Source organism: Setaria viridis, chromosome 3 (genome assembly GCF_005286985.2).
Source record: "Setaria viridis chromosome 3, Setaria_viridis_v4.0, whole genome shotgun sequence".
NCBI classification, from domain to species: Eukaryota; Viridiplantae; Streptophyta; class Magnoliopsida; order Poales; family Poaceae; genus Setaria; species Setaria viridis.
Window position 1 is genome coordinate 40,832,312 of NC_048265.2, and position 27,117 is coordinate 40,859,428.

General features: G+C 48.7%; 4 protein-coding genes across 7 annotated transcripts; 1 reads left to right on the forward strand and 3 right to left on the reverse strand.

Moving 5' to 3' along the window:
- The first annotated feature begins 2,127 nt into the window (after positions 1-2,127).
- On the forward strand, positions 2,128-9,920 carry LOC117847854 (uncharacterized). Its single transcript, XM_034729146.2, has 14 exons — positions 2,128-2,452; positions 4,402-4,850; positions 4,972-5,035; positions 5,144-5,494; positions 5,895-6,019; positions 6,109-6,217; positions 6,301-6,446; positions 6,579-6,652; positions 6,991-7,102; positions 7,185-7,311; positions 7,396-7,468; positions 7,559-8,853; positions 8,953-9,144; positions 9,314-9,920. Exons 1-14 carry the CDS (start codon positions 2,444-2,446, stop codon positions 9,500-9,502), a joined length of 3,315 nt encoding a protein of 1,104 aa, XP_034585037.1. The 5' UTR covers positions 2,128-2,443; the 3' UTR covers positions 9,503-9,920.
- Positions 9,921-11,082: 1,162 nt separating this feature from the next.
- Positions 11,083-12,892, reverse strand: LOC117849284 (xyloglucan galactosyltransferase KATAMARI1 homolog). Its single transcript, XM_034730845.2, has one exon. The coding sequence runs from the start codon at positions 12,890-12,892 to the stop codon at positions 11,153-11,155; it is 1,740 nt and encodes a 579-aa protein (XP_034586736.1). The 3' UTR covers positions 11,083-11,152.
- A 798-nt stretch (positions 12,893-13,690) lies between these two features.
- Positions 13,691-18,528, reverse strand: LOC117847541 (factor of DNA methylation 1). 4 transcript variants are annotated; one of them, XM_034728759.2, is made up of 9 exons: positions 18,336-18,528; positions 17,618-17,657; positions 16,801-17,010; positions 16,396-16,613; positions 15,743-15,877; positions 15,383-15,571; positions 15,038-15,250; positions 14,696-14,940; positions 13,691-14,044 (listed from the first exon to the last, which is right to left on the reverse strand). In XM_034728759.2, exons 3-9 carry the CDS (start codon positions 17,003-17,005, stop codon positions 14,026-14,028), a joined length of 1,224 nt encoding a protein of 407 aa, XP_034584650.1. In that variant the 5' UTR covers positions 17,006-17,010; positions 17,618-17,657; positions 18,336-18,528; the 3' UTR covers positions 13,691-14,025. The 4 variants fall into 4 exon arrangements, with proteins under 4 accessions (XP_034584650.1, XP_034584648.1, XP_034584651.1 ...); XM_034728757.2 differs by having other exon boundaries at positions 17,618-17,742; XM_034728760.2 differs by lacking the exon at positions 17,618-17,657.
- Positions 18,529-21,629: 3,101 nt separating this feature from the next.
- LOC117849701 (protein rough sheath 2) lies at positions 21,630-25,884 on the reverse strand. The gene is made up of 2 exons (XM_034731344.2): positions 25,540-25,884; positions 21,630-23,055 (listed from the first exon to the last, which is right to left on the reverse strand). Exon 2 carries the CDS (start codon positions 23,002-23,004, stop codon positions 21,901-21,903), a length of 1,104 nt encoding a protein of 367 aa, XP_034587235.1. The 5' UTR covers positions 23,005-23,055; positions 25,540-25,884; the 3' UTR covers positions 21,630-21,900.
- Between the last annotated feature and the right edge of the window lie 1,233 nt (positions 25,885-27,117).

Sequence of the window (27,117 nt, forward strand, 5' to 3'; positions counted from 1 at the left end):
ACCTAACTGGAGTTTAGGGAGTGCACAAGTGGTATAATTGAAAATCATTTTTTTCCTGGTGCATGTGCACTCGGCAAGCCAAACGTGACTTCATCCCTATTCATACATATTATTATGCATCTAGATATACACTATATTCAAGTGCATAATAAAAATTATGCACATAGAAAAGTTAAAACGACCTACAATTTGGAACAGGATAGAAGGTAAATAGCATTTTCATACTTGACACAACACTCTGTCCTTTCGGAAGAGTGACTGTGGAAAATACAGACCTGTCCTCCTCTACTTCGGTGCCAATCGGGTCGTGCAGGCGCACGCACACAGCTAGCCCCAGCGCACACGGCCAGTACCGGCAGCCGGCCGGTCCGTTGGTCGATCGCACGCGTACAAAGCCTCTCCGGCTAGGCGGCTCCCCCACGCACCGATCGTGGATTCGTGGTGGCTCGGTTCCGGTCACGTACGTACGCCACGACCACTCCACGGGCTCTTTCTCCGTTTGGGAAAGAGGAGATGGGACCGAATCAAATGGTAAAGATCCGTCGCCTGCCATTGGCGCTGCCGCGCCTGTCCTCCTGAGACGAGCCGTACTGGGGCGCTGCAACCCTGCGGCGCCGGGCGCCAGGCTTTTGTCCCCCCGGTGGCACGCACGCCAACGCCCGGAGACGGCAGGCGGTTACGCCCCAGCCCGCGCGCCGGCCGCGTGCGCCCGGGCTCGTCTCGATCTCGAGTGCGCCCGGCCGGTGGTGTGTAGTGTGCAATGCGTCCGTGCACGGCGATCCGTCTGAAAACTGGAAACTATTCCTCTACGTACTGCCTGAGGTGCGAAAGAACGTTGAGTTCAGCCAAGTGCTACGTAGCTATATCCTGCCTATAGGGGCGCTTGACTGGGCATGGACCATCTAGATCCACGGTTGCATCATTGCAACTTACCAAAAACTTGTCCCGTGCTCTATTTAGAGCATTGGACACATGCCGTGGATGGACCGCCTAGATCCATGGCGCTACCATTGCGCTCGATCGGTCAGAAGTTCGTTTTTCTCCATTTTAATTTCATCTGACGGCGCCCAAAGTCGTCCACTTTGGTTTTTGCATCCCATGATCACCATATTTGCTAGGAAAGAGAGCCGCAACACATAATTACGAACATTCCAGGTTTTTACTCAGAAAACCAAACAAACAGTCTATTTCCATTACCGTGTGCGAGTGCTCGATTAACGGCCCGCGTTGTACCAACTTTGTATTAAATTCCTCTTAATTGAATGATGCGCAGCTCTCCTGCGTATTCGAGAAAAAACCAAACAAACAGTATAGTTGTTGTGACAAACTAAGTAGTGCATACCGGGTAATTTAGCAAGTGACGGTAATTAGCAAACCGGGTACACCTGGTTACTGATCAGGCACAACACGAGCCACGAGGAACAAGCTTCAATCATGGAGGCCGTGCCTCGCTGCTCCTCCAACAATGCATCATCGTCCATGCATCCAAAGCCAGCAGCCTGTTGGCAGTGCTCATGCTCGTCCTTACCTCTGACGTCATCCTCATCACCAACCAACCAAACTCCCCAGCTCGCCCACCAAGAATGATACGCGTGGCCCACCTCCATCTCCAAACCCCTCCCACGCTTTGCAGCCTTGCAGCTCCGTTCGCACGGCCGCGGCTACTCCTCCCAGCATACCCACCCACCCCTACTGACTCGCGGGCCACAAGCGTCCAGGCCCCACCTCTCAGCGAGTCCATACGAAGCACCCTCCCCGCCCCCGGCCCGCAGCGGCAGCGCCTGCCCCCCGGGTCCCTGACACAGGCGCCCAGCCGCGGAGAGCGAGGGGAGCTCTCGCAGTCGCAGCCGAGCCGCGGCAGCGGAGCCCCGATCGAGCGCCGCAACGAGACAAAGCGGCGAGGCCACGCCACCCGCGTCGTCCCACGCCCACCGGCACCTTCCGAGCACCTTCTCCCATGGGGCTCCACGTGTCGCCGGATTCAAATCAGACGGCACGTAACGTACGGGTAGCAGCAGGATCATGCACGGGCCGGACGGGGTTGGTGTTGGGGGTTTTGCATTGCCGTGGCGAAGCCGGTCGCGGAGGCCCCGGTTGCCTGAAACGGCAAATGGGAAAGCGCGCAAGCCGACGAGGCGGTTTAAAGCTGGGGGCAAAACTCAAAAGCTGTGACGGGTACGGGGAGTGGGTAGAAGCCTGAAGCCCTGCCAGAGATAAGAGAGAGAGGAGAGGGGACAGCAGCAGGGGGTGGTGAGTTTGCTTGCTGCTGCCCCGGCTGCCCCCGTGGTGAGTACTACAAGAGAGACAAGGATCGTGCGAGGTGGTTTCTGGACGAGGGCCTGGGCTGCTGGCATAAAAGCTTGGGGGAGAGGGGTGGAGGAGGACACCATCCTTCTGGGAGGCGAGCGCGCGTGCGAGGAGCCCGGAGCACCGCCGAGCACGCATGGGAGAGGTGAGTCTCGCGGGGGTAGCTAGCTAGCTAGTAGCAATGGCGCGTCCGCGCTCGGGTGCGATCATCGGCTTGTTCTCCGGCGCACGCGCCGTTGGGGTTTTCGCTCCGTGCTGCTCTCCTGTGTTTTTGGTTGGTCGAATCGAAACCCCCGTTGGGTTCGTTGCTCGAGTTGGTTTTTGGTGGATTTCCATCGGGGTTCCTCGCTCGCAAATGTGGCGTGTGTCTTCCGTGCTGCTTGCAGCGGCCTTGCTTTGATGCCGCCGCCGATGATGGGTTCGCCGAGGCGGCGAGCGGCCGTGGACGGAGCTGGAATTTCTCCCTCATTTTTTTCCTTTTTTTTTTTTGGAGTTCCGATCGGGGAAGAGGGCGTGCGTGTTTTTGTTTCCTTCCGTTCGATTCCCGTTCAGCGGCTCGATTTCGCTGGGTGCTCCGCATGATTCGTGGGTTTCCGGGGGTCCTTCCTGCGATTCTGGCCGGCCTTCTTCGTCCGCGGCCCTCGGGGGTCTCGCCTCGCCTCGCCTCGCCGCCGTGTGTTTCCCAGCTCGCAGCAGCGCGAGCGCCGGCGGTTCGAGATGCGAAATCCGGCCATTTCATCGAGTTTTCTCTGAGCCGCTCTCGAATTTTTGCTTGTTTATCCCCCGCCGCGTCTCGTCTCGGCGGATTTCTGTTGCTCGCGGGTTTTGTGGTTTTGTTGCTGTTAGGGTTTTTGGCCTCCGCGATTTTCTCCCCCATTTGGGTGGGTCGAGTTCGTCCCCATTGCTTTGCTTCGGGTAATTGGGTTTGTACTTGCCTTTTCCTGCGCGGCGTTTCACTTCGATCGAAGGCTCGCCGCCGTAGCTTTGGGTTGTTGCCTCTCGCCCACCGGGGTTGATGGAAGGGGACGGGAACAGGATCACGGGACGAAATTTCTGCGAGAGCGCTCTCTCCTCGCTCCATCGCGAGCTCTTCTGATCACCCCCCATGTGCCCCCGTTCCATCCCATGCTATTTCTGGCTTTGCTTTTGGGGTTGGGTTTTGGGGTTTTCCGCAGGCTTGCTGAGGTTTTCGTTCCACGCGCTAATGACGTTTCGGTGCGGTTCGATGCGACCCACCATCATCCATGCCATTTTTGGGATTTCTTCTTGGGGTGGGGAGGTTTCTCTTGCTCCCCCCGTATCCGATGGCCGCTACTATTTCCTAGGTGGTGGATTCCGAAGGAATCTTCCGCGCAAATCTTTTGCGTGGCCGGGTAGCTTCGTATCTGGTACCTGTGTCCATGTCGTGTCATTCGCATCTAGGTGATCCGGCCTCCGGCCATTGATGTGCTGATGTGACCCATCTCACTCAACTGGCCTCCCTGTGATTTGACCGTGGTCTGAGCAGTGAGCAGGCACTGGCTTGGGGAAAACTCTTGTCCCTTCTGCTTGTTCTTACATGGGGCGGTCAATGGATTCGTCGCGTTCCGTTTTCGTGTCTGTCGAGCGGCTTGCTTGACTGGGCTGAATTTTTGTTTCCAATTAGTGGGTTGCGGGTTGGTTTTCAGTTCCGTGCTGTGCTTGAGTTGAGTAATTTTGGAAGTTTTTATTTTACCTTTTAGAATCCTTGCTTGGGTAGTGCAGTAAGATTCAGTGATAGCAATGTTGAGCAAGGACACTGATGGGTTTGTGGGATTCCATTCTGGCTTGTCTTTAGTGGCAAACTTGATTAGTTTGATTTTTGTTTCCTGGATTTGTCACATTCCACTCTGGCCTGTACTTAGCCTGCTGTTTTCCGGTCCTGCTCCTGCTTTCCTTGTGTTTCCATTGCTCCCTGCAAATGCAGTGAAAGTTGAAGTTTCGATCATGAGTTGCTTGGGGGTACTGCAATAAGATTTTGCCCATTCTGCTGGGACATGTCTCAATTGAAGCAAGTTGATCATTTTTTGTTGTAGCATAATGTGTTCAAGTGAATTTCGTCTTTTGAATTTGCAGAGTTCAAGTGAAGAAACCAGCGGGACGGGAACCGCCGGCAGCATGGACCGCGTGAAGCACGAGAACTTCTGCCGCGCCGTCGTGGAGGACAACACCGCGCTCCTCCTCTCGGCGGTGGGGCGCTTCAGGAAGGAGGCCCTGTGCCGCATCCGCAAGGGCTCCGACGCCTCGAGGGTGCTGGACCAGGAGATGTCCACGAGGCTGCTGCACCTCGCCTGCAAGCACGACGCGGTGGAGTGCGCCAGGCTGCTCCTCGAGGGCGGCAGCGGGATCACGGCGGCCCCCGTCGATGCCAGGGACCAGCTCACGCGGACGCCCCTGCACGTCGCCGCTGAGACACACTCGGCCAGGTGCATCGAGCTGCTGCTCTCCAAGAACGCCCGCACTGATCTGAGGGTGGTTGATGGGAGACCTCTTCTCCCGCTTGAGATTGCGCTAATGAGCAGGAGGTATGTGCATGTATTCCATTGCTAGTTAATGCATGACTTTGACTGAATTCAGTCCCCAAGTTTCCTGCAATAACTGTACTGTTCTGTTTCCTCATTCACAATGTACTGTTCTCTCATTCAGAGTTCAAACTAACTGGTCGCTGGACAATCCAATTGAAGATCTTCTGTCTTTTCTTCAAGGAAGGGTCTGTATCCTCATTACTACACTTGCACATTGTATGAATTGTTCCATAGCTGATCTGTAGGACTAAATCCATCTTTTTACTCAAACTGCCACCTCTCTTTTTGTGTAGGATCTCAGTGCAGTAAGGCTCCTGGCAGAGAAAACCAGAGTGGTAGGGGAGCTTGCTTACAGATATGCCATGGAGGGACGTGTTCCTTCATTGGCAATGCTGCTTCTTGTGGTTGAAGAGAAGATATTGGCACAAGTGAGTGTGGTGATAGAGGGCGTCAGAACAAAGAGATCAATTTACAACGCCGTTGTGGATGAGGCTTTATCCATGGGAGATGCTTCTACTCGCGATGGAAATGAAAGGAGAAAGGCCCTGCTATGTGAGATTCAGCTGCTTAACCAATTTGGGTCAGCATCTTGGAGGGAGCTCAGTGACAGGAGAACATTACCCCCTCTACTCAGGGCTGCTAAGGTACTACTATGTCATTTAGAAATGCTTATAAATAACTTGGTCAGTACTCAGTAGTATAGCTATTTCAAAATTCTACTCATATATTAAAAACAAGGCTTTTGTTTATGTTGCTTTCTTTTCCATGATATATGAAATAAGTATTTGCCATAAAATGTACTAGCATGTGACTTGTGTATCCAATGTGTGCATAGTAAATGAACTTTTAGTTACTATGACTAGCACTTGACTTATGTATTCAATGTGCGTATTTCGAGGTCTAAGCCGACTTTCATGAAAAAAAGTTATTTTTCTCAAAATAGGTTGATTACCTTAGTCATGCTATGCATCACAAGCGGAAGTTTTTTGGGGCTACAACTTTGTCTTTAAAAAATACTTCTGCTGATCGACCTTTCTTGTGTAGGTTGGAGATATGAATGTCATAAAGATGCTTCTGATGGGGAATGTTGATGTCAACGAAGCTGACTCTGAAGGAAACACAGCACTTCACTGGTGCCTTAGTGGTGGCTCAAGTACACAGGAGCCAAGGTGCTCATCTCAGAAATTGCTTTGTCCAAACCAGTCAATTGTAAGATAGTTGTCTTATTAGACCTCGGTCGGTTTCTGTCACTTTGCAGGATTGTGTGGCTCCTGCTCAAGAACGGTGCCAGAGTTTTCCAGGGGAACAAATTAGGCCTCACGCCAGTACACAGCGCTGCAGCTAAGGGCAATTACAAGGCTCTTCAGGTAGCCTTCTGTTACTTCCATAGTACCTAATTGCGCTGTTGCGAGTTGTGACTAATTGGTTTTATTTTTCTTTGCTTTGAAAGTCACTTCTGCTTCATGCCCAAGATTGTGTTGATACACCTACCAAGACCAAAGAAACCCCATTATTCTTTGCAGTGAAGAATGGTTCTGTGGACTGTGTAAAACTCCTTTTGCGTTTTGGAGCTGATACCAAAGCCAGGAACCTACGGTAAGTAAATCTTCAGAGTGCATTTAAATAATTGAATTACAAAGAATAAGTTACAAAAAGGAAAATGCACATAATTATTTTTAATTTATGGTCTTATGCACTTAACATGCTGCAATTATTTGACTTGAACAGAAAGCAAAGACCAATTGACGTGGCAACGTCCCAGGACATGCGTTTCGTTCTTAGCTCTGCAAATGTGGCACCATGTAAGAGACTTACAGAGATTTACTCGTTTTCTGTTCAGCTTAATCTTTCTATATGTACACATTTTCTTCTTTTAGTTCATTTGATTTCTTCAACCATAGTAGTAAATACAAGCTAGATGGAGTTCAAAAAGATGTAAGGAATTTAATAAATTGCATATGCTACCTCCGTGCATAAATATATGACATTTAGGACAAGCTATCTGGTTCAAAAATGAACTATTTTGCTTGTGCTAAACATAATATATTTGAGAACAGAGGGAATATATATTATGTTAGCTGGTATTACTGCATGATTATGGACATTTGGAAATTGCCACTTTAACAGAAATGCACTCTAGTTTCAGGGAAACATAACTCACCTCAAAAGAATCATGTGATGAGAAAGGAAATTTGCAAAGAGCTTCTGGGTGATGAGTTTGATGATTTATACAATGATGACTATAGCGAAAGGTACATCTGGTATACGGTACATTATTTACTTGAACTATAACATCTTTGCTTCTCACCTGTTGTTGCTTGAACTTTTATGTAGCTATACTGGGCTAAAGACATCAGTAGGCCAGCGTGATTTGCGGTCCAGTAACCGTTCTACTCAAGGGCCTAAGAGTAAGAGCCAATATGTTCCAAAACAAGGACAAGGCTCAAAGTTTGTGCCTCGGGTAAGTAAAGCATGTTCTCTATCTGTCATCTGTCAAAACCTATTTCTTTGGTCGGTCTGCTTCTTACACTACATTCTTTTTTAGAACAATCATTGGCCTAAGCATGACTACACTCGCAAAATTTTTGTTGGGGGCCTCCCGCCTTCAGTGGACTCTGGTAAATTTTCATAAATCCTTCACTGCTTGGTGTTGAGCAAATTTGAATCGATAAACACTTCTAACCTTCTTTGCTGCCCCTTTCTGACAGACTTCCTTATTGAATTCTTCAATGCTGAATTTGGGCCTGTGGAGGAAGCTGTGGTCATTGGGATACCAATAGGCAATAGATTGCAGTCCCGAGGTTTTGGCTTTGTAAAATTTGAAAGAGAGAAGGATATGATAAGTGCAAAGGAAGCCCATCATGTATACATGCTTGGGAAGAGAGTGGAGGTAAAGGATGCTGTTGCTAGAGCAGACTTGCCTTTAGAAGAACAAAGAGCTACTTCTTTGAGGAAATTCATCAAGGAGCGCCCAAAGGTAACCCATAGTGTGCTGGATGGTGAACTAACCGAGGAGCACAACATTCGGAAGCGGCGACCATTGCCAGAGAAGTGCCTTCCATCTTGGTTCTTTATATTCAGGAAGTGGTTGCCAGGATTTCTTGAGGATGCGACCGAGCGACTTGGGGGAGAGAGGTATCCATTAAGCTCTTTGAAGGGTGATTTCAGAGCAACTTGCAGGATGGAGCTTGATCACACTGCACTTGGTTATCCTAAGCTAAGTGACTTTATGCGCTCCCTCCCAGGCATCTGCAGGATGTGTGTAGTTCCTGTTGGAAGCGGACCTGCAACACACATGGTCCTTTTTCCACCGCTCTCAAGACCGAAGTATGTACCCTTGCTAGAGCCGTACTCCTTTGATCGTGATGAGCTTCCAGAATCAGTGTCTGATCATCACTCCCCAAGATCTCCACTTAACACCAACATCACGGATGACTCCCCTCATAAAACTGACAGCCAGCAGGGTGATGATGCATGCAGTGCGACTAATGTTCAGATCCAGCAGAGTGATGATGCATGTAGTAAGAGCAATGCTCAGAGCCAGCAGGGCGATGGGAGCAGCAGGAGCAGTGCTGAAAGCCTGCTGGATGGAAGTTCTTCTGATAATGGTAGCTTACTGGATGATATTCCTGTCAGCACCACAAAGCTTGATTTGGTTGAGCCTGTACCTGCAGGAAAGCCTGAAGTGATTGAGCGTGTACCTGCAAGAAGGCCTGATGTAATTGAATGTGTACCTACAAGAAAGCCAGATTTGACTGACTGCATGCCTACAAGAATGCCTGATTTGATTCAGTATGGATCTCTTCCCAGAAACAATGAGTCCGGACCAGTCCGGAAGCCTAATTTGCTTGAGTTTGGACCTACAAGAAAGCTTGACTTCATTCAGTCCAGGCCTTCAACGTGCTTCATTGATAGTCCAGTTGAAAGGCCAGCAGTTCCTCCGAGCAGCTGTGAGGCTGAAATGAGATTCTCTTTCTTCCAGTCTCAGTGGGACAAGTATCTGGTAAGAGCTCTCTGCTTGTGAACTTACAATGTTTATTATGTTGGTTATAAGATCAGAATAATGTTCTTCGAAGTACTAACATTGTTATTTGCATGTTAGACTCCATATCCCAAGAGTGACTCCTGCATCATCTGCCGATCTTGCGAAGCCACGATGCAGCTTGTCCCGTGCCATCATAAGATATGTGTTGCCTGCATGATGAGGTGTAATGTCAGGGCATGCATGGCTTGTGGCACTTCTGTAAGTGGAGTGAAGTCTTCCCCTGTAGTGGATGCGCCATACAGATATATGGTAGTGGAAATTCTCGAAACAATTAGAATTGCCTTTGATTCCCTGTTTCCAGAAATAGCTCATATCATTTGCAGACTGTTTATTTGAAAGAAAAAGGATCTTTGTGCTTAGTGTTTTTTTCTTCACTGCACATGAGTTGGACTGGTCTGATCAGTTGCTGAATATGCAGGGAGTCATGGAGAGCGTTCCAGATCAAAGGTGCCAGTTGATGGTTGTCTGCCGTGGTGCTGAGGCGATTGTGAGATGTTCCCCCTGTATGCACACCATTGCTTGCCGAGGATGCTTCCTGGCGTCAGTGACGTTACTGAAGACCTGCACCACCTGTGGCTGCATGATTCAGCACTTCATGTTTGGTTGAAAAGTCTCACCTCCCTAATACAGTAGTATTACTAAGCAAACTAAGGTATAGAATAAAGCAAGCAATCCTACAATCTGAAGGAGAGATCTGATATGCTCTCGTTCGGTTTTGCCACACTTGTGGGATGCGCTAACAGGCTATTTTGGTAGTGGTATATGCGCCCTCGCTCTTCTGAGCCTGAGGTGCCCTCTTTTGCCCCCTTCTGTTCTTGCTTAGATATGCTAGTCAGACATGCTTGATTGGTATGCTACTTCTGCTTCTGTGAGCTTATGATGGCTCTGACATTGGCAAGCTCACAATAATACCATGTAAAGCCCCATTATCTATTATGGCACTCCTTTTGTAAACCTATGAAATTACTATCTCATGGGTTGTGGTGCTTACAATTTACAAAGCCCCCTTTTGTATATGTTCCTGATGTCTGGTTTGTTTGGCTCTTGCTTCTTTTTCTTATAGTCAAGTTCAATCAATGTTTTGTCGCGGGTAATCTGTCATATGTTGCATTGTCAGAATGCGCTCAGCAAGTTCCAGTTACAAGGGAACTTCGAATCTGTATTGCTCAATTTAGTTGCTCTGCGTAGCATTATATTTCCTACCGATGTAATCCCTGTCTATTTCCTACCATGTGCGAGTGCCCGGTTAATGGCCCGTGTTGTACAAACATCGTTTTTACCTTCCTCTTAGATGCGCAGTTCTCCTGCGTATTCTAGAAAAAGCATTATATTACATCACTTTGTTTTCAAAATCGTAGTTGTGTGTATTGCTCCCTTTTAGCAATCAATTTTCATGTTAAGCTACTGGTTATGCTGTTTCAACCACTGTTGCAGCCATGAAGTTACGTTTGTGTGGCTCTTTGATTCAGTTCTGTCAGGCTAATCCCAGTGGGAGTTTCATAGAGGTTTCATGCACATTAAATACGGTGACACATCAGCATATGTGATGACATGGCATGGTAGTTATGAAGTGAGAGAGGGAAGGGGTTTCATCAGGATGAAACTGTGTATACACTGTTTCCAAAACTATGAAACATATTGAAACTTGCATTGGGGCTATAGAGTTTCATTTCATCTAACTATATCCAATCACATGCCTCACAATTAAATGTCATGGGCATCCTATGAAATCGTGAAATGAAACTGTGCACTGGGACTCCCTGTTTCATTCATGAGAATACACCTCATAGGATGATGTGACATCTTTAAAAACAGTGCAATGAAACCTTGCACTGGGACTAGCCTCGGGCTCCATTTGACACTACCAGAATGTGGTCTGTACTCTTTGGTGGACACTGGAAACGAGCTATCAGTATGTTTTATTTATTTGTACTCTGTGTTGGAAGTTGCAAAGATAGACCCTGTTTGACTTCATGTTTTGAATTAACTGTGAAATCAGACAAGCTTTGTTTTTGTGGATATGCTAAGCATAAAACGAAGTGGAATGCTTAGGAATTTTTTTTTCTCGGTCCTATTTCTATGCGGGCACACAATTGCACGCAATGAGCTGAAACGAAAATAGATGGCAGCAAACAGTAACTTCATGACGGTGAACAGTAGCCGGTGATAGTAATTGAGTACCTCATCTCCTGTTAGCCAAGGTATTCAAATGAAATCAAGAACGGTGTGCATGAGCATTTGAGAGAGCAGCACATGATCACCAGCTGTCGAAGTAGCCATCCCACCGGCGCTGATCACGGTCCTCCTCCCAGGGAGGAAGTCCCCGCTTGATCCTGCTAACCCTCTCGATCATGCCATCGACAGCGATGTCAAAGGCGTCCCTGAACCCGTCGCCGGGGACCCTCGGGTCCCTGTACACGATGCTGGGGATCATCCTGATCACCTGCTCCCTCATGGCCGCCACCTCCGCCCGGCTGAACCGCCGGAGCACGTCCTCCACCCGAACCGTGCCGTTGCGCACGCCGTCCCCCGGCACGAACACCGAGTACCTGGCGTGGTCGGCCGGCAGGTGCCACCGGTACTGCGTGTACGCCGAGCCCGGGTGGAAGAACACCGGCACGCAGCCGGCGAGCATGGCGTCGAACGCCGACCGCCGCGTGTACGAGTCCCCCGGCGGCTGCAGGCAGAACGCCGCGCTCTTGAAGTGGCGCACGACGTTGCCGGGGGCGTAGCAGTCGTGTCGCCGACCGCGGCCACACTGCAGCAGCCCGCACCGCCGCGACCGCGCGCACTGGCCGATCACGGCGTCGCGCAGGGTGCCGCCGCCGCCCGCGCCGCCGGGCCGCCGCGCACCGGCGAACGCGAACAGCCACGGGCGCCGCGCGCGCCGGAGGGCCCGCTGACAGGAGGCCACCTCGGCGGTGCGCGACGGGTGGAAGCAGGTCGGGTACGGCACGGCGACGTCGCCGGCGTGCCACGGGCCGGACTCGAGCACGAGCGCCGTCATGTTGGCCGCCTCCGGGAGGAGCAGCAGGCGGCTGCCCCAGTTGCCGCCGTCCTGGCGCCGGAAGTCCCACGCGATGCGGCCGCCGACGAGGAAGTGGTCCCGCCCGCCGCGCGCCGCCCACGCCGGCGTGGAGCGGAGCCAGCCCGCGAGGTCCTCGGCGAGCGCGTCGCGCGCGCCGTTGCTGGAGCCCCACAGGTGGCGGCCGACGTCGAGCCCCGCGTAGTAGGGCACGTACACGGCGTCGGCGCGGGAGGCGTCGGCGGTCAGGCAGCCGTACTGCCGCATCCGGCCGTGGAAGATGACCTCGAGGGTGAACTGGTTGGTGTCGTACCAGCCGGTGGCCGGGAGCACGGCGCCGGTGCGCGTCAGCCGCGGGCCCATGCCGGCGTTTGCGACGTGCCTGCACATGTCCGTCCACTCCGACAGGGACCGGCAGTTGCGGAGCAGGTCGGCGTTGAACCGGCTCGGCAGCTCCTGAACATAGATGTACCGACCGGCGCACCGGTCGGCCGCGGCCGCCCGATTCGCCGCTCGTCCCTGACGCCCTTGACGTGCCAGCTGAGGCGGCGGCGGTGACGTGCCAGTTATTTCTTCAAGCTTTGGCGGCGGCGGAGGCGACGCGTCAACGATCAGCTCATGCTCCGGCGGCGGCAGTGGCGGTGGCGGTGGCGAAGTTTCTGCTCTTGCTCGGCGTTCCGGAGGCGGTGGCGGCAACGTGTCAATGATCTCTTGACGCTCCGGAAGCCGCGGCGACGCGTGTACGATACCTTCGCGCTCGGGCACCGGCATCGTGACGGCGGCGCGTCGCGCCGTCGCGCCGACGATCTCCCCGACGCTGACGTGGAAACTCTCGCGGCGACCCACGTCGAGCGCGGGCGGCGTCGGAGGCGCGAAGAAGAGGATCGTCCACACGACGCAGCACGCCGGGACGACCAGCGGCAGGAGCCACCTGGCGGCCCGCAGCACGGCCGAGGCGCGCCCGCTCCCCATGGCGCGTCACCGAACAAGCAGCCACTCGCCGCCGGGGAATGGACGACCGCTGACAGGTGACAGCCCCTCGTCGGTGTCGCCGAATGCGCGGCCGGGTTCAACTTGAATCCACGGCGCCGCTGGCTGTCGGTCGCCACCAGGGGGGCATCGCGGGATCGCCGTCGATACTGGATCGGCGACGCGGATCCGGCCGGCTCGATCCCTTCCCATTCTTGATCGCATTCCTGCCCAAGGAAGGATGTTTCTTTCCATCCACAGACGCCACCAAGGATGTTTAATTAGGCGCGAGTGCATGGGAGCATGGCCGGCACAGCTAATGATGGATTGGCAGCTCGTGCATGCAGGATTTAGCGGTGCTGAAGATCCCCATGCTTTTGGTTGTTTCTGAATCTTTGTCGTCTACAACCACAACTGGCTGCACAGATGGTGCAGTGCGGAGCGCCGGGGCCACATGTCAGTGGCACATAGCTAGCCACACAGCACAGGTGTGGTTACAGGTCAGTCTCACAGAACATTCAACGCCGGCATTCTGGAAGTCAATCGTGCAGGCATCAACTGCGCCATCCCGGCGCCGTCGGCGACGGCGTGGTTCCAGGTCACTCTGAGGACGAACCCGCCGGACGAGAAATCCGCAGACGGCGAGGTTTCCCTGTAGCGTCATCGAGATTGAGCGGCGGGGTGGCTGAGGAATGAGGATAGCATTTTTCAAGTTCCTGACATCAGCTCGCGCAACAAACCAGCAGGTTCAGAGCGAAAACAAGGGCACACTGCCAAGTGCTAACCAGACATCATCAGACGGAGCACAACAACAAAGATAAAGAGGTTCAGATAACCGGAACATCGAGCAGAGTTCTAACACGAAGCATGGGAGTAACAACATACAGGTTGAGGTTCTAGTCACAACTCATAATCTCCCTAGTCTTACAAAGTTCCTTGCTACAGCCTACGCTCTGATTCTTCACCAGTCAGGAGCCGTGAGCTCACTACATCAGAAGAACTTCTTCTATGAAGCAGAATCATTAGCCTACTAATGTCATGGCATATTTGTACATAACCGAAACGGGCCTGAAGACTTCCTGCGTTGCTACTTGTCCGACTCAGATCCTTGGGGAGTTAGAAGGTGGTAAGGTAGCTCACGCCCTGCCGCTCGACCTGCACAACAAGAGGCAACTGTGAGATCGCCGTAGAAAAAACAGTTTGGCATTTGTCATGGGCTTGATTCTTGGTGAGAAATGTGGCAACTTGAAAAAGGAACATTAAGCTAGGTAACCCCAGAATATCTTAATTCACAATGACTATGAACCATTAATGGATGATTCTCACTAGTATATGCATGTACCATCCTGACTTTCAGAGTATATCAGTTTCACTTCTATTTATTCTCAGTAAGGTTATAGTGGAATTTAAACTTTTTGATTCATAGTTTGGCCCCACATGAAATCAAATTTAAGTTAGTTATCAGTTCTTTATAGCAATACGTCCATGTTTCTCATGCTACTAGCTCACTTGTCCCTTCAGCCACACAATTTTTTTTCCTGTCATACTGCTTATCAGATACTCCTATATGTAGCTCATATTTCATATAAACCATGCAGTGCTTATGCAGCAGGAATTTGAACAAATTAGCAGGAAGAAGAAGTTTTTGGGTCTCTGTATGATCAAAGACAAGAAATTGCTTCAGCCAGAAGAAGTGTCAGATGTAACTGCCATTTATAAGCCAATACTCTGATGCTACACAAAAAAAAATAGCAAGAATGATGCAATTTCACATTAGAGAATCAGTCTAGGGAAATGTTGCATTACCTGCGAATCTTCCTGCGCTTCGTAACCGAAAGCTGCTTCACCTGATTGGACATGTAGCTGACACACTCCGTTGTGGTAGCCCTCCTCCCCTCCTTGTAGTTCCATAGCTCATAGGCAATGCTTCTGTCGCTCAGACGACCATACCCTTTCATCTCCACCAGTGCGTTAACCACAGCATTATGGGCACCAGAGCCCCATGCCCTCTTCAGCTCTTGCAACTTTTCGTCATCAACGTTCACAATCTCCTAATATGATAAGCAATACACAGTCTGTAATCCTTTATAATGGATCAAAAGCATCCTGTGAGATACCATACCATGAAGCTTTCTATAATTGACATACCTGCTGATTGCCATCAACTGTGACAGTCTTGAAAGGATACCAGCTCAGATCACCAAGTTGCTGCTGCCATGATGAGTATAACTCATGAGATGCTGTGCCAACTTCTTCAGGAGGTAACTTTGCGAGACAAGCAGCCTTGAATGCCTTCTCATTCAATTCCCCCATTTCCTTTATCCCAATTTTCCTTCCGCCGATATCAATTTCAAGGAATCCCTGGAACACCAACTTGCATGTAACATTGACTCCCACAACATACACCTCAAACTAATGAAATTATGCTACAAGAACGTATGCAGTGTCCTGGATCAAAGAACAATGAGTAAATATTGAGGGATATGATCCAACCTTGATCAGCTCATCTCTGACTGCCTCTAGGTCTTCTTCGCTCACCAAAACACATGATGTTTGGCCAACAGGTGGCTTGTCTACTAACTCTTTCCTAGGGCACTCTTTGGTTAATGCAATATTGACAGCATCATTTCCCTGAAGTCTTTCAGACAGTCTTTTCTGTTTCTCCATTGGTCCTTTCAGCACCTGCGTTATGGTTAACACTTATCAGCGCAAAAAGATAGCTCAAAATGCACGGACAAGGAATGAACAGAAATGAAATCGACCGGGGTAATACTATTATCTTAGAAGTTGGTTAGTCACAGACTGAAATATAAAACTTGGAGAAAATCCAGGCCCCTTGCAAAGGTTCCATACATTACTATTTTCCAACAATTCCAAAGGAGACAGAGATCGACTATCCAATTGGCTAGTATGCTCATTTTTGTCAGCGCCATATTCCAAAGTTCCTTCAGATGGCCTCTTCCTCTTTTGCATTGATCTTGTTTGCACCTATTTTCACGATCAAGATTAATGAGCTTGATATAATCCAATACGGGAAAAGTTAAACCTAAATAAAGTTATGAGCGCTGCAGGAGCTTGGCCATTTTGTAAAAGGTAGGTACATGAAGATGGATAGGTATCTTAGGATTGTGTAACCTAACTGAAAATATAAAAAGGAGAAAACACATGTTAATTTCTCTGCAAAGGTTCTGTGTGAAGGCACTCCATGTATTCCAAGCAAGGAGAAGATTAATTACTTATGAAAGTTAATATACAAAAATTTAGAGACATTCGATCTGTAAGTTTAACCACAACAACAGAGCATTATAAAAGTCTTGAAGCAAGTTGGGGTTGGCTCCTAGACATGAAACCCAACAAGGCATAGCATAATATGAAAAAAAAAGAACAACATAAGTTCAAAATGTAAAGAGCTATAACATGTTAGGCTGCACTGAAGAATGCGACTGGCCAATGGCATTAAGAAATAACTTATTATTGGGGGCAAAGGCTATAGGTTATCTTATTACCCCTTTGGGTTGGATAGGATCCATAACACTTCCACACTGTTGCTCAGCTTGATTATTCTTGGCTTCACTCTTTTCGAGCTTTTTTTTTAGAAACTCAATGTAATTGTTCTTTAGAGAAATCTCCTCTGTTGATGACACAAGTGCATCCCTTGCTGCCGTCAATGTGTTCTGTGATGCCAAAAGGTCCTCCTTCATTGCTGCCATAGCCTCTCCATTTGCTGAAAGAAAAATTTCAAATGAGAAATGGTATTTCAACTAACTAGAAATGGTTAAAGAATGCAATAAGTGCATGGCTTTGGTGAATATTATTACAGAATGTCATCATGCCATTGAACACAATATCACACACTGTGGCCCAAAGGAACTACTTCTAGAAACAGAATTTGGCATGCATATGGAGCTGACCATGCTGCTCACGCCGGAGCATCTCCTCCTCATTCTGGAGCCTCTCCTTCTCTTGTTGGAGCCTCTCCTTTTCTTTAACAACCCCATCAATTACATGTTTTATCTCGCTGTACTCAGCCATGGCATCTTTGAGCAAAGATAGCTTGAAATCAACCTTTGAAGCCATTGCACCTAGGAGCCCGTTCGTTCCTGTGTCCTCTGCCATTCTATCTGCATGATCAGTAGCCAACAGAATGTCATCACATAATCACCTGCATTCTGTTCACCTTACGACAGTTTATACATTGTAAAACTGATCTTGTAGGTCAATGAATCTCAGGTGATGTCATAGTTTTAGATGGCACTAAATGAACCAAGAGTATGTTATAGTAACTGAATGACAAATAAGCATGAGGCACGCCTTCAGTTTAGACAATTCAGAATTTCATCAGGGCTAGATTTAGGTCCACAATCTAGTTAGCTTAGGAAGTTCATAAGTTCATTACAGATTATACTTCGACCACATTAGATTTCAAGAAATTGAAGAAACATGCAGTGTGGTAAACACATATGGACTATATGATGGATGTTTCTCTATCATATCCCTTTGTTGAAATAGAGGGAGAAACCAAGCTCACATGATATTCAGCGAAGGTAACTGTGACATGAACATTGGCCTGAACAATTGTATCATGGAATGTATTTCTGAGATTACTTTCTATCGTGTGTTTACCTAGTGATTCCAAAGGCAATCAGCAACAAGAATTTAGCACAAACTAAGGCTGTTCAACGAAAAAAGGAGATCGATCTGTGCATGGCGCTGTAACCAAAACCTCACCTTGGCAAAAGGACAACAAGAACTAGCACCAATTCGTTGCCTACACCCCCAGCAAATTATCAGTAGCCGTCAAATTAACATGCAGAGGAAGTATTCGGGTAGATAACTAGGGGTGTAGTTGAAATCTGCAAGAGAAGTCAAGATCATGAAGCCTGAAGGGCTTGGAAAAGAGTGGCAAATTTGAAATTTCATCCACTGAACCAAAAGCGAACCCACGAAACGGCATTCAGAATGCCTTCGGCTCCAACTCACGAAATAAAAAAAGGGTTTTCTGCAATGCGAAGTGACAAGATCGGATCGAATCATGAAATAGGAAATTTATAAGCGAATGTTTGTTTATAGCCTTCAAACTAAGAGAGCCAAAACGACATGATTTTTTTTTCACCAAAGACGAATTGCAGAAAACTAAATCAACTGAGAATTAAGGTGAGAGGCACACACAAGAACGCACGCTTCCCCTAGAAAAGTATCGCCTTTTAACAGACGGAAGCAAAAAGATCCAAGAACCGCGGCATTGGGTAAATCTACGCGCTCAAGAAATGGCTACAACCTAGTGAGAGAACTCTTCCTTCAGAGAGCACAAAAGGATCCAAGCCTGAGATGGCATGATCATCCCCAGCCCCAACCAAGAACAGCCACAAACTCGCACGGAATAAACTGCGCAACAGATGGAGAAGGTGAGCAGTGAGATGAGGCGAAAGCAAGAAGAAACACCCACCTATTTTTTTGAATCAATGGAACGTCTCGCCCGCCTTGCAAACCAACCAAGATGAGCAGTCCAAATGAATGTTGTACTGCAAGCTTTGATTTCGTTGGTTGGCAAGAGAAAGGAGAAAAGCTGAAAGCAGCCGCCAGAGTGGTCTGAACTCTGAACTGGTTCATGTGGTCGGTGCTCTGCCTCTGCTGCCCTGTGTACCTCGCAGCCAAAAACGGCGAAGCCTAGTCACAGGTCACTACCCTGCTCTGCCTCTGCCTAGTCACAGGTCACACCAATGCAGGCCCACGTGCCATAGAGACTAGGGGTGTAGGATTGGGTGTGAGTAGCTAGAGGTGAATCCCAATTGCTGTCTTGCTTTTTTTTTTGGGGGGTTGGTTCACGAAATCGTCGCCCTGTTCGCTTCAGCTTATTCAGCCGGCTTATCAGCCACCGAACAGTCACCCTGTTCGCTTCAGCTTATTCAGCCGGCTTATCAGCCACCAAACAGTATTTTCCTCTCACAACAAATCAGTCGTTTCAGCCAGCTTATAAGCTGAAGCGAACAGGGCCAGTGTTTTCCTCTCACAACAAATCAGCCGTTTCAGCTTTTCAGCCGGCTTATAAGCTGAAGCGAATAGTCCCCGTGATGTTAAGAAACCTCCTTTCACGCAAAAAGGAAGCTCCAAACTTACTCAGAACAAGGGCTTCACAAAAAAGCTTGATCCAGTGCCGATTGAAGTTTCTTTAACGTGGTATTTAATTTCCTATGCCACTAATTCATATCATGTAGCTGTAAGATGTTCATGGCAGATTTTCTTCCATGTAGAGGTGAGAATGGTAATTTTGCAATGTAATACATGTCGGGCTACACAGATAGAAACTATTTATACTAAACTCTTAGCTAATAATCAAAATTGTTTACCTACTAGTCTCTTATTTTTCCAATACTTCAACATAATAATTATATAGATATGTACCTATCTTTGTCCAGTTGTGATTGCTTTTTAATCAATAATTACTCTATGTACTTTTTCATCCATATTCATACTTTTTCCATTTTGTATCACACCTCCAATCCTTCATACATTATGTTTAGCATACAAATCAATATTTTTCATCGATTCCTCACATACATGTATAAATGGTCTAAATGGTGGCACTCATCATGTGTATATCCTTTAACTTAGTGTTTTTATATTAACAATGACATAAATAGGTAATTTAGAATCATATATTAATTTACTTTTTAACATTTTTGTACGATGCACACGAAGATAATTAGATTAAGATTTAGGTGTTTACTTTAGGTTATTTTTAATATCGACATACGATGGTAACATAGATAAAATTTTAGAATGATATTTTAAGTTGTGCTTTATAATGATGTGTATTAGTAAATTGGATGAAGATTATGAGGTTACTTTATATTATTTTTTATAATAGCTGAGCTCGGTAATTGAGATATAGGTTTAGAGCTTACTTTTTAATATTTTCACAGTGACAGTAGCAGGTAACCTTTTAGAAAATATAATAGATCAATGGATATGATTATTAGAGTTTACATTATTGGTGTTTGATGTTTTTAATTTTTATGAGAATTTCTCTCTTTTTTCTAGCTTATCTCATGGGAACTAATGTGGAGTTTCCAATGGAAAAAAATGTAGGGTTACCTCATGTTATTTTTAATAATAGCATGTGTGTGGTATATAGATGCAAATTTAAGGGGTTACTTAAAAATTTTAAGTAATAGTGGTAGTCAATTCAGTTGCAAATTAGGGGGTTATTTTAGATATTATTTATAATGGCATAAGTGGGTAATTTTGATGAAGATTAGGGGTTACTTTAATTAATTTTATATAATGGCAAAGGTGGATAATTTATATATAGATTTAGGGGGTTATTTTAGACTATTTTCATAATGGTATGGGTGGGTAATTTTTTAAAAAAACATAATAGATCCAATGGCTATAATGATTTGAATCTATCAACCGATGGTCGGATGTTTTGCTTTTTTGTGAGAATTTCTATGATTTCTCTCCTTTTCTAGAGTGTCCATCTAGAAATCCTAGGTGGCTTCACCTGGAGGCTTCAAAAGGAGCCTCCAATTAGTAATAGGAAGATACCACAGCATATGCCACTTCCTCCATTTCATTTTATAAGGCATGCGTGAATTGTAAGAGTCAAACCTTGTCATTTTTAACAAACAATTAGCCAAACATGATATAAAATCCTATTACGAAAAAATGATATCACTAGATTCAATTCACATTTGAAAAATACTCTCTTATTGTTATGATTTTTTTGAGTTAAACCATGCCCTCTATCTTTAAATGAAGGTCTTAGCTTTCTTACTCGTGTAGATCTTAGACTACAAAATCACCGAGTACAAAGGGGGCAAGTTCAATTTCACACTGTCAAGAGCCACTGAACAGCACTTAGGGTGTGCTTGGTTGGCAGCCTTGGTTTGCCATGCCGCAGTGTGGTGCAGGAAATCGACGCCACACTCCGTGGCGTGAAATGCTCTAGACTTCACCTGTTTTGCATGTGGCTGCCGGTACAGAGCAGACCAACCAAGCACCTGCCCAATTTTTTATGGCTACCGCACTTGTGGCTTGGCAGCCGAGACCCAAGCACGCCCTTACTATACGAGATCCCTCCATTGTGGGCAGGGCAAAGTACGTTGTTACACACAGCACCACTCAGTCTAAATTCTAAAATATTCCATGGAATGCACTACGTACTAGTTGGCCTTTCACTTGGGAAAATTTTTTTGGCAACACTGTAAATTTGTTGTCAAACAAAAGTAGGCCTTGTCGTGCACAATAGAGATGTGCATCATCTATTGCGCTAGGTGTTATGAATGGGTTTACTGGGCCTCCCGGCCTCAGTCAGGCTGTCAAAAACACAAAACTGGAAGCCCGGACCATTCAGCCCATGGATCTTAAACGTGTATACTATGGATGTGTTGAGGTCTTGAGGACCAAATCTCTCAATTGTGAGCTTTTCTACTAGACTCACCAGCAGCACACATTGGAACAAAGGAAAACTAAGGAATTTTGAAGGATTTCAATCCTATAGGGAAATTTCCTATGTGCCTATGCTGCATCCAAAGGTTATGTTACACATTCTGAATTTCAATAGGATTGCAAGTTTCATGCAACTTCAATAGAATCCTATTGTTCCAAAGAGAGCCTAATATCCTTGATCCTTGCCTGATCAGGCAAACTCAATGCAGTCACTTTGATTTGAAACTTCGTCTGAATTTCTCGCTTATTCAGTGCTAAGTAAGAAGCTTGGCTGCCTTGGCATGATCCATGACTGACAACATGTAATGTAAGCTTGGTGTTGGTGAGAAGAAACAAAGACAGTACAAGCAGCAGCAGCAGCAGCAGCAATACATGCATTTCTGGATTCTGATCAACTAGAGAGAAAGAGTGAACCTTAACAACAGTTGTGAAAAGAGAAACAACAGGAAGAGATTCATGGCGTCGTCGTCTGATTGCTGTTGGTTTTACATGTCGCGTCCAAGAAGGCAAGAAAGTGTGTCAAGCAGGTCGAGCGGCGGTGATGGCGTCGGCGGCGGCGGTCAGTTCATGTCGGTGGCGGCGGACCATGGGCGGGAGCAGCCGAGCTGCTCGAGGAACTTGGCGACGCGGGCGTGCTTGGCGGCCCACTGCTCGGCCATCTTCTCCTCCTTGAGCTGCGCGTCGCGGCGGAGCTCGGCGACCTTCTCCCGGTGCTCCCGCTCGACGCGCTCGGCGGCGGCGGCCTGCTCGAGCCGCATGGTGCGCATCTTGGCCTCGAACTCCTCCCACACCTCGCGCCGCCGCATCTCGCGCTCCATCTCCAGCTGCTGCTCGACGCGCTTGAGCCGCCACGCCGCCTCGCGCCGGTGCGCCGCCCACGCGCGCTGCCCCTCCTCCAGCTCCCGGCAGCACTCGGCGAGCTCCGCCAGCGCCTGCCCCTCCACCACCGCCATGCCTGGGGCCGGCGGCGGGCCGGGGGGAGCGTGCTGCGGGCTCGGGAACCCGTACGCCGCCGCGGCCGCCTCCGCCGCGGCGCGCTCCACCGGCATCCACTGCGCCGGGGCGGGCGGCGGCGGCGCCACCGCGGCTGACGCGAGGCTGAGCGTCACGGACGGTGACGGCGGCCTGGGGGGCGGCGCGACTACCGCGGCGGCGTTGGGCGACGACAGCCATGGCGGCAGCACGGGCGCCCCGGCCATGATCAGCGGTGGCGGCGGCTGGGGCGGCGGCGGCCTCTCGCCGACGAGCTTCTCCGCGAAGTTCTCGAGCAGCCACTCGTACCTCCCGCGCTCGTCGGGGCTGGGCTCCGGCGGCGGCCTCCTGCTGTCCCTGAGCTCCCGCTGCTGCTTCTCCTTGAAGACCTCCCACCACTTGCCGAGTCGCTTGGCGGTTCGCCCCGGCACCTCTGCGGCGATCTTCTTCCACTTGTTGCCGTGCTTGGCCTGGAGGCGAATGACGAGGCGCTGCTCGTCGTCGGTGAGGGAGCCCTTCTTGATCCCCGGGCGGAGGTAGTTCTTCCAGCGCTCGAGGCAGGACTTGGCGTCGCGGTCGAGGGCCACGCTCATGCGCTGCGACACCAGGTGCCACTCCCGCGGGCCGTACTGCCGCACGTACGCCCGCAGCACCGCGTCTTCCTCAGGCCGCCACCTCTGTCGCTCCTTCATCTGCGCAGGCCATCGCCCATCCCGCACCTCCACACACTCTCATAATGCCACCTGCTTCCATTGCAGCCATGGATTCCATACCATGCCATGCAGAGAGAAAAAAAGACCAGATCTTTCTTTAGATCATCGCAACATCAATCAGTTTGAACATTGAAAAAGAAAGATCAAGCAAAAAGAGGCACTGGCAACTAACTAACTATGCTAATCTGACATGGATCACACAGATGTTTCAGTCAGTGTCTTGCTACATGCAGTGATGCAGAACAGTGATGGCCATAGCAGAGATGGGGAAGAAAGAAGAGCAACCAGGTAGATGCCTGTTTTCAGTGGTGGTTAGCTGCTCTAATTCATTGCAATGCAGCATTCATAACTGCCGGTTTCAGGTTGGGGGTGGCAAGAGCACTAAAGCAGGGAGAGGAGTAATAGCTACTGTGACCTGCAAAGCTCGCTAGTCGCCACTCCTGCAGCTGCCTACAGAGACAGCAGCCAATGCATACTCCAGAAACATTACTGCGGCTCTAACAATTCTCCCACACGGTAGACAGGATCATCTGCAACTTCTCCAGGCAACATTTACACTGCTAGTAGCATGACCAAGAACAGATTCTCCCTTTTCCACATTTCTTTCTTGACCAAGACTAGAACTTGCAGCCTTGCAGGCAACCTATGACAAATGGTAGAAACTGTTCAAGATTAACCCGTTGTAACTTTTACTATACCAAGGTCCAAGGTAGTAAAACCTACGGGCCATCAACCTTGACCAAGTAATAAGGTTAACCAAACTTCAGAGCTACAGCTACCGAAGTGAAGCTCAAGCAATCAGGCATCCAAGGCTACGACGCCGCTACCAATCAGCGCGCACACATGGAGACAAAGGTGTGGGCACGGCCACGGCCGCTACGAGCAAGCACGCGCTGTTTTCTCGCGCGCTTGTCTGGTTTCTGGAGCGGGGTCGCCATCCGCCATTAACGTGGCGCCTCATCGAGGACGGAGAGCTCAAATCCGCCCGGATTAAATGCCAAACCTAATACTCGTGCCTCAGGGAAAGCAAAAAGCCAACGCGGGGGGATATCGAGCAAATCTCAGACAATAATGCCACCTTGATGACGCCAGGACCAGCGCTAATCCGAGCTTTGGCGCCTTTACTAAATGCTAATGGCAGGTTAGAGGCGGCCACTCCCATGGATGGCGAAGCTTTGGAGCTTGTGGATTGGTGAAGTGAAATTTGCAAAGGATGGATTAAAATTACTGGAGTGCATTTTTCACCTAACCGTTAAACTGTCTGTAGAAACAGGATCCAAGACAAAACAGTTTTTTTCAAGAGAGTTGGTTTAGAGAAAACTTATGGGGCCTAACCGTTAAGACTGAATCTTGAACAAGATACTGCTAGCAAACAGAGCTAAGCCTATGCTATAGGTGTTCAAGATTGGTTGGTCCTACGAAATTTATCGTCCCGTCAAGCATAATGATGGGGAAACAAAAAAAATAGATGTTGAAAGCAATGTATCAAAGCCGAATCGATGTGGTATTTCTAGCGGCTATGGCACTGACAAATTGAAGGCAGTGGGGTTATGCTACAGTTAGGATGGGACTTGGATCTGTGGTGCTTTGTACAGGTTGTGCAATCTTTAGATTCAGGTAATCCATACAGCAGCAAGTTCGTTTTCTCTTCAGATTCCTCATCATTCTGCATCCTTCTTTGGTCATAATTCTCGCATATGCAAGTGAATATTCCAAAGGGCACTAGAGATGAAGAGGAAGCAGTTGAAACAATCATGAAGCAATCGAACCAGAAATGATGAGGGAAACATGGCATTTCTGAAAGGGGTAAAACTCTCAAGTACATAGTAACATGATGGCATAGTTTACTTCTGAATTTCTAGGCTTTACTAAGAAAAACGGTGATGCCGTGCACACACTGACAAAAAAAAAAGAATCAAAATAACAACAAGGATCCTAACGTAGAAAGCATCAGTACTCAATACTGCATATGCAGTAATACTTGCCAAAAAAAGGATTACCAGGACACCCAACAACCAGTAAATTGATGCAGAAAGTAGTAGACAATAGCTGAGAACCTGCTACGAATTAAGACGACGAAATTTCCTACTCGCACAGTGGCACCACAAAGAAGAAATACAGGCACAATACTGTAACGGCATAGGACTAACAGTCTGCCATCATTTTCCACACAACACAACCTAGTATAAAACACGACCCAGGAACCAGGGAGCAATCCTTATCACAAGATCAGCATCTACCACAGTATGTAGCACCAGGTGTATGTGCAAGCCAAGAAACGAATAGATCAGGCTACTCCACATCACAAGCAGGAGTTTTGAGAGCAAACCATCCCCTTTTCCCTCTTAAACAACCCAAACATCAACAAACTGAACTAAACGAGCAAGCACAAGAAAGCAGAAAACTATCTACTATCTTTTTCCAGAGCACAGCAACTGGCACCACTGCCACTGGATGGTGGTAATGAACTGAAACTAGTGAGCTGAGACGGTTGAGGAGAGCAGGGATGCTTACAGAGGCACGGCTACACCATCCTTTCCTTGCTCAGCAGTTCCTGCCCTCCCTCCTCTCCTTGGTTGAGTTGAGGCTGGAGGTGGAAGAAGGAAGAGGAGTCCCCCAAATAATTGCAGAGGTGAAGATGACCAAGGGCCTGGCCTCTAGCAGGAGACGAGAGGAGGCAAGGGATAGGGAGGTGCGAGCTGAAAGATTCCTTTCCGCGGCCGGCCGGCTCGCTCGGTCACGGCGTGTGTGTGTATGTATAGAAGGGGAGGGAGAGGGAGGTGAGGTGGGGGACAAGGCGCAGCGAGAAATTAGGGCACGCGGAAAGGAAAAGACGGGGCGAAAGGGGGTGGCCGAAAAGGGGGCGCGCGTGTATATATAGACAGGGCGCGGCGCGGTAGAGAGAGCCAGCAAGCGAGCGAGAGAGAGAGAGAGAGAGAGAGAGAGAGAGAGAGCTGCTAGCGAGCTAGGCTGGACTGGAGCACTGCAGGTGCAGCGGCAACAGGCCAACAGTTGCAGGCAGGGGCAGGGCAAGAACCACACCCACACGGCTACACATGCAGCGCTGCCGCAGCATGCACATGGAGGAGCTGGAGGAGGAAGAGGAGGAGCGTGCAGGGCAGCCAGTACGTGGTTGTGGGGGTGGGCCGGGGGCGCTTTCTCTGCGCCGAGCTGACTTCACAGTACTGGTACTGGCTGGGGGAGGGAGGGAGAGAGAGAGAGAGAGAGAGAGGCACAAACAAGGGATGGGTGGAGCTCAGCTCGCATTGGGACCAGGGGGGTGGGTGTGGCGGGCACCTCAGCTCAAATCAAACTGTTTCATGGAATGCAGGGATTCCTTTCGAAACCCATGTAAAATTCATGCAATCCAAACGAAGTTTTTTTGCATAAGAGTGCGCACGGATCCGAGATTCCTTGGACGGGCGGCAGAACCTGCGCTCGTGGATTCATTCACATATTTTCATTCATCGCAAATGGCCAAATGGGGTTCGATGAGGGCAGAGAACGTTCGAATCGGAGGCGGAGGGAAACCGAAGAGAGGAGGAGGCGATGGGACGTGCAACCAATGGCAGCAGAGCAGGCTGGGTCCGGCGGTGGGAAAAGGCGCCGTACGTCGTCGGCGTCGCGTCTTGTCGCGGCGGCAGCGCGTGGAAAGCGATGAAAAGATGGGGAGGGAAAAGCAGCAGGGAAAAGAGGTGATTCCACGAGTCAAATCGGAACAACATGGCGGAGGTTACGGGTTGAACGTTTTAGGTTGTAGCCGCTGCTGCCTCACCCTCGTTGCCTCCTTCGTTGGGGTGGTTAAGGGGTGTTTAGTTTCTTGAGTTAAATTTTAGTTTCTGTCACATTAAATATTTGGAAGCTACTTAGGAGGACTAAATATGAGTTAATTATAAAAATTAATTGCACAGATGGAGGTTAAACGGCGAGATGAATCTATTAAGCCTAATTAATCCATCATTAGCAAATAGTTAATGTAGCAGCACATTGTCAAATTATGGACTAATCAGGCTTAATAGATTCATCTCGCCATTTAGCCTCTATCTGTGCAATGAGTTTTGTAAATAGTCTATATTTAATACTCATAATTAG

What these genes read in the sequence shown, in the direction of transcription:
- LOC117847854 (XM_034729146.2), top strand. An exon ending in CTCTACTCAGGGCTGCTAAG is followed by an intron (nt 5,495 to 5,894) that starts GTACTACTATGT and finishes TTTCTTGTGTAG; the next exon opens with GTTGGAGATATGAATGTCAT. An exon ending in AATGATGACTATAGCGAAAG is followed by an intron (nt 7,103 to 7,184) that starts GTACATCTGGTA and finishes ACTTTTATGTAG; the next exon opens with CTATACTGGGCTAAAGACAT.
- LOC117849701 (XM_034731344.2), bottom strand. Translation starts at nt 23,004, where the DNA reads ATGAAGGAGCGACAGAGGTGGCGGCCTGAGGAAGACGCGGTGCTGCGG.
- LOC117849284 (XM_034730845.2), bottom strand. Translation starts at nt 12,892, where the DNA reads ATGGGGAGCGGGCGCGCCTCGGCCGTGCTGCGGGCCGCCAGGTGGCTC.
- LOC117847541 (XM_034728760.2), bottom strand. Translation starts at nt 17,005, where the DNA reads ATGGCAGAGGACACAGGAACGAACGGGCTCCTAGGTGCAATGGCTTCA. An exon ending in GCTCCGGCGTGAGCAGCATG is followed by an intron (nt 16,614 to 16,800) that starts GTCAGCTCCATA and finishes TTTTTCTTTCAG; the next exon opens with CAAATGGAGAGGCTATGGCA. An exon ending in ATCCTATCCAACCCAAAGGG is followed by an intron (nt 15,878 to 16,395) that starts GTAATAAGATAA and finishes TCGTGAAAATAG; the next exon opens with GTGCAAACAAGATCAATGCA.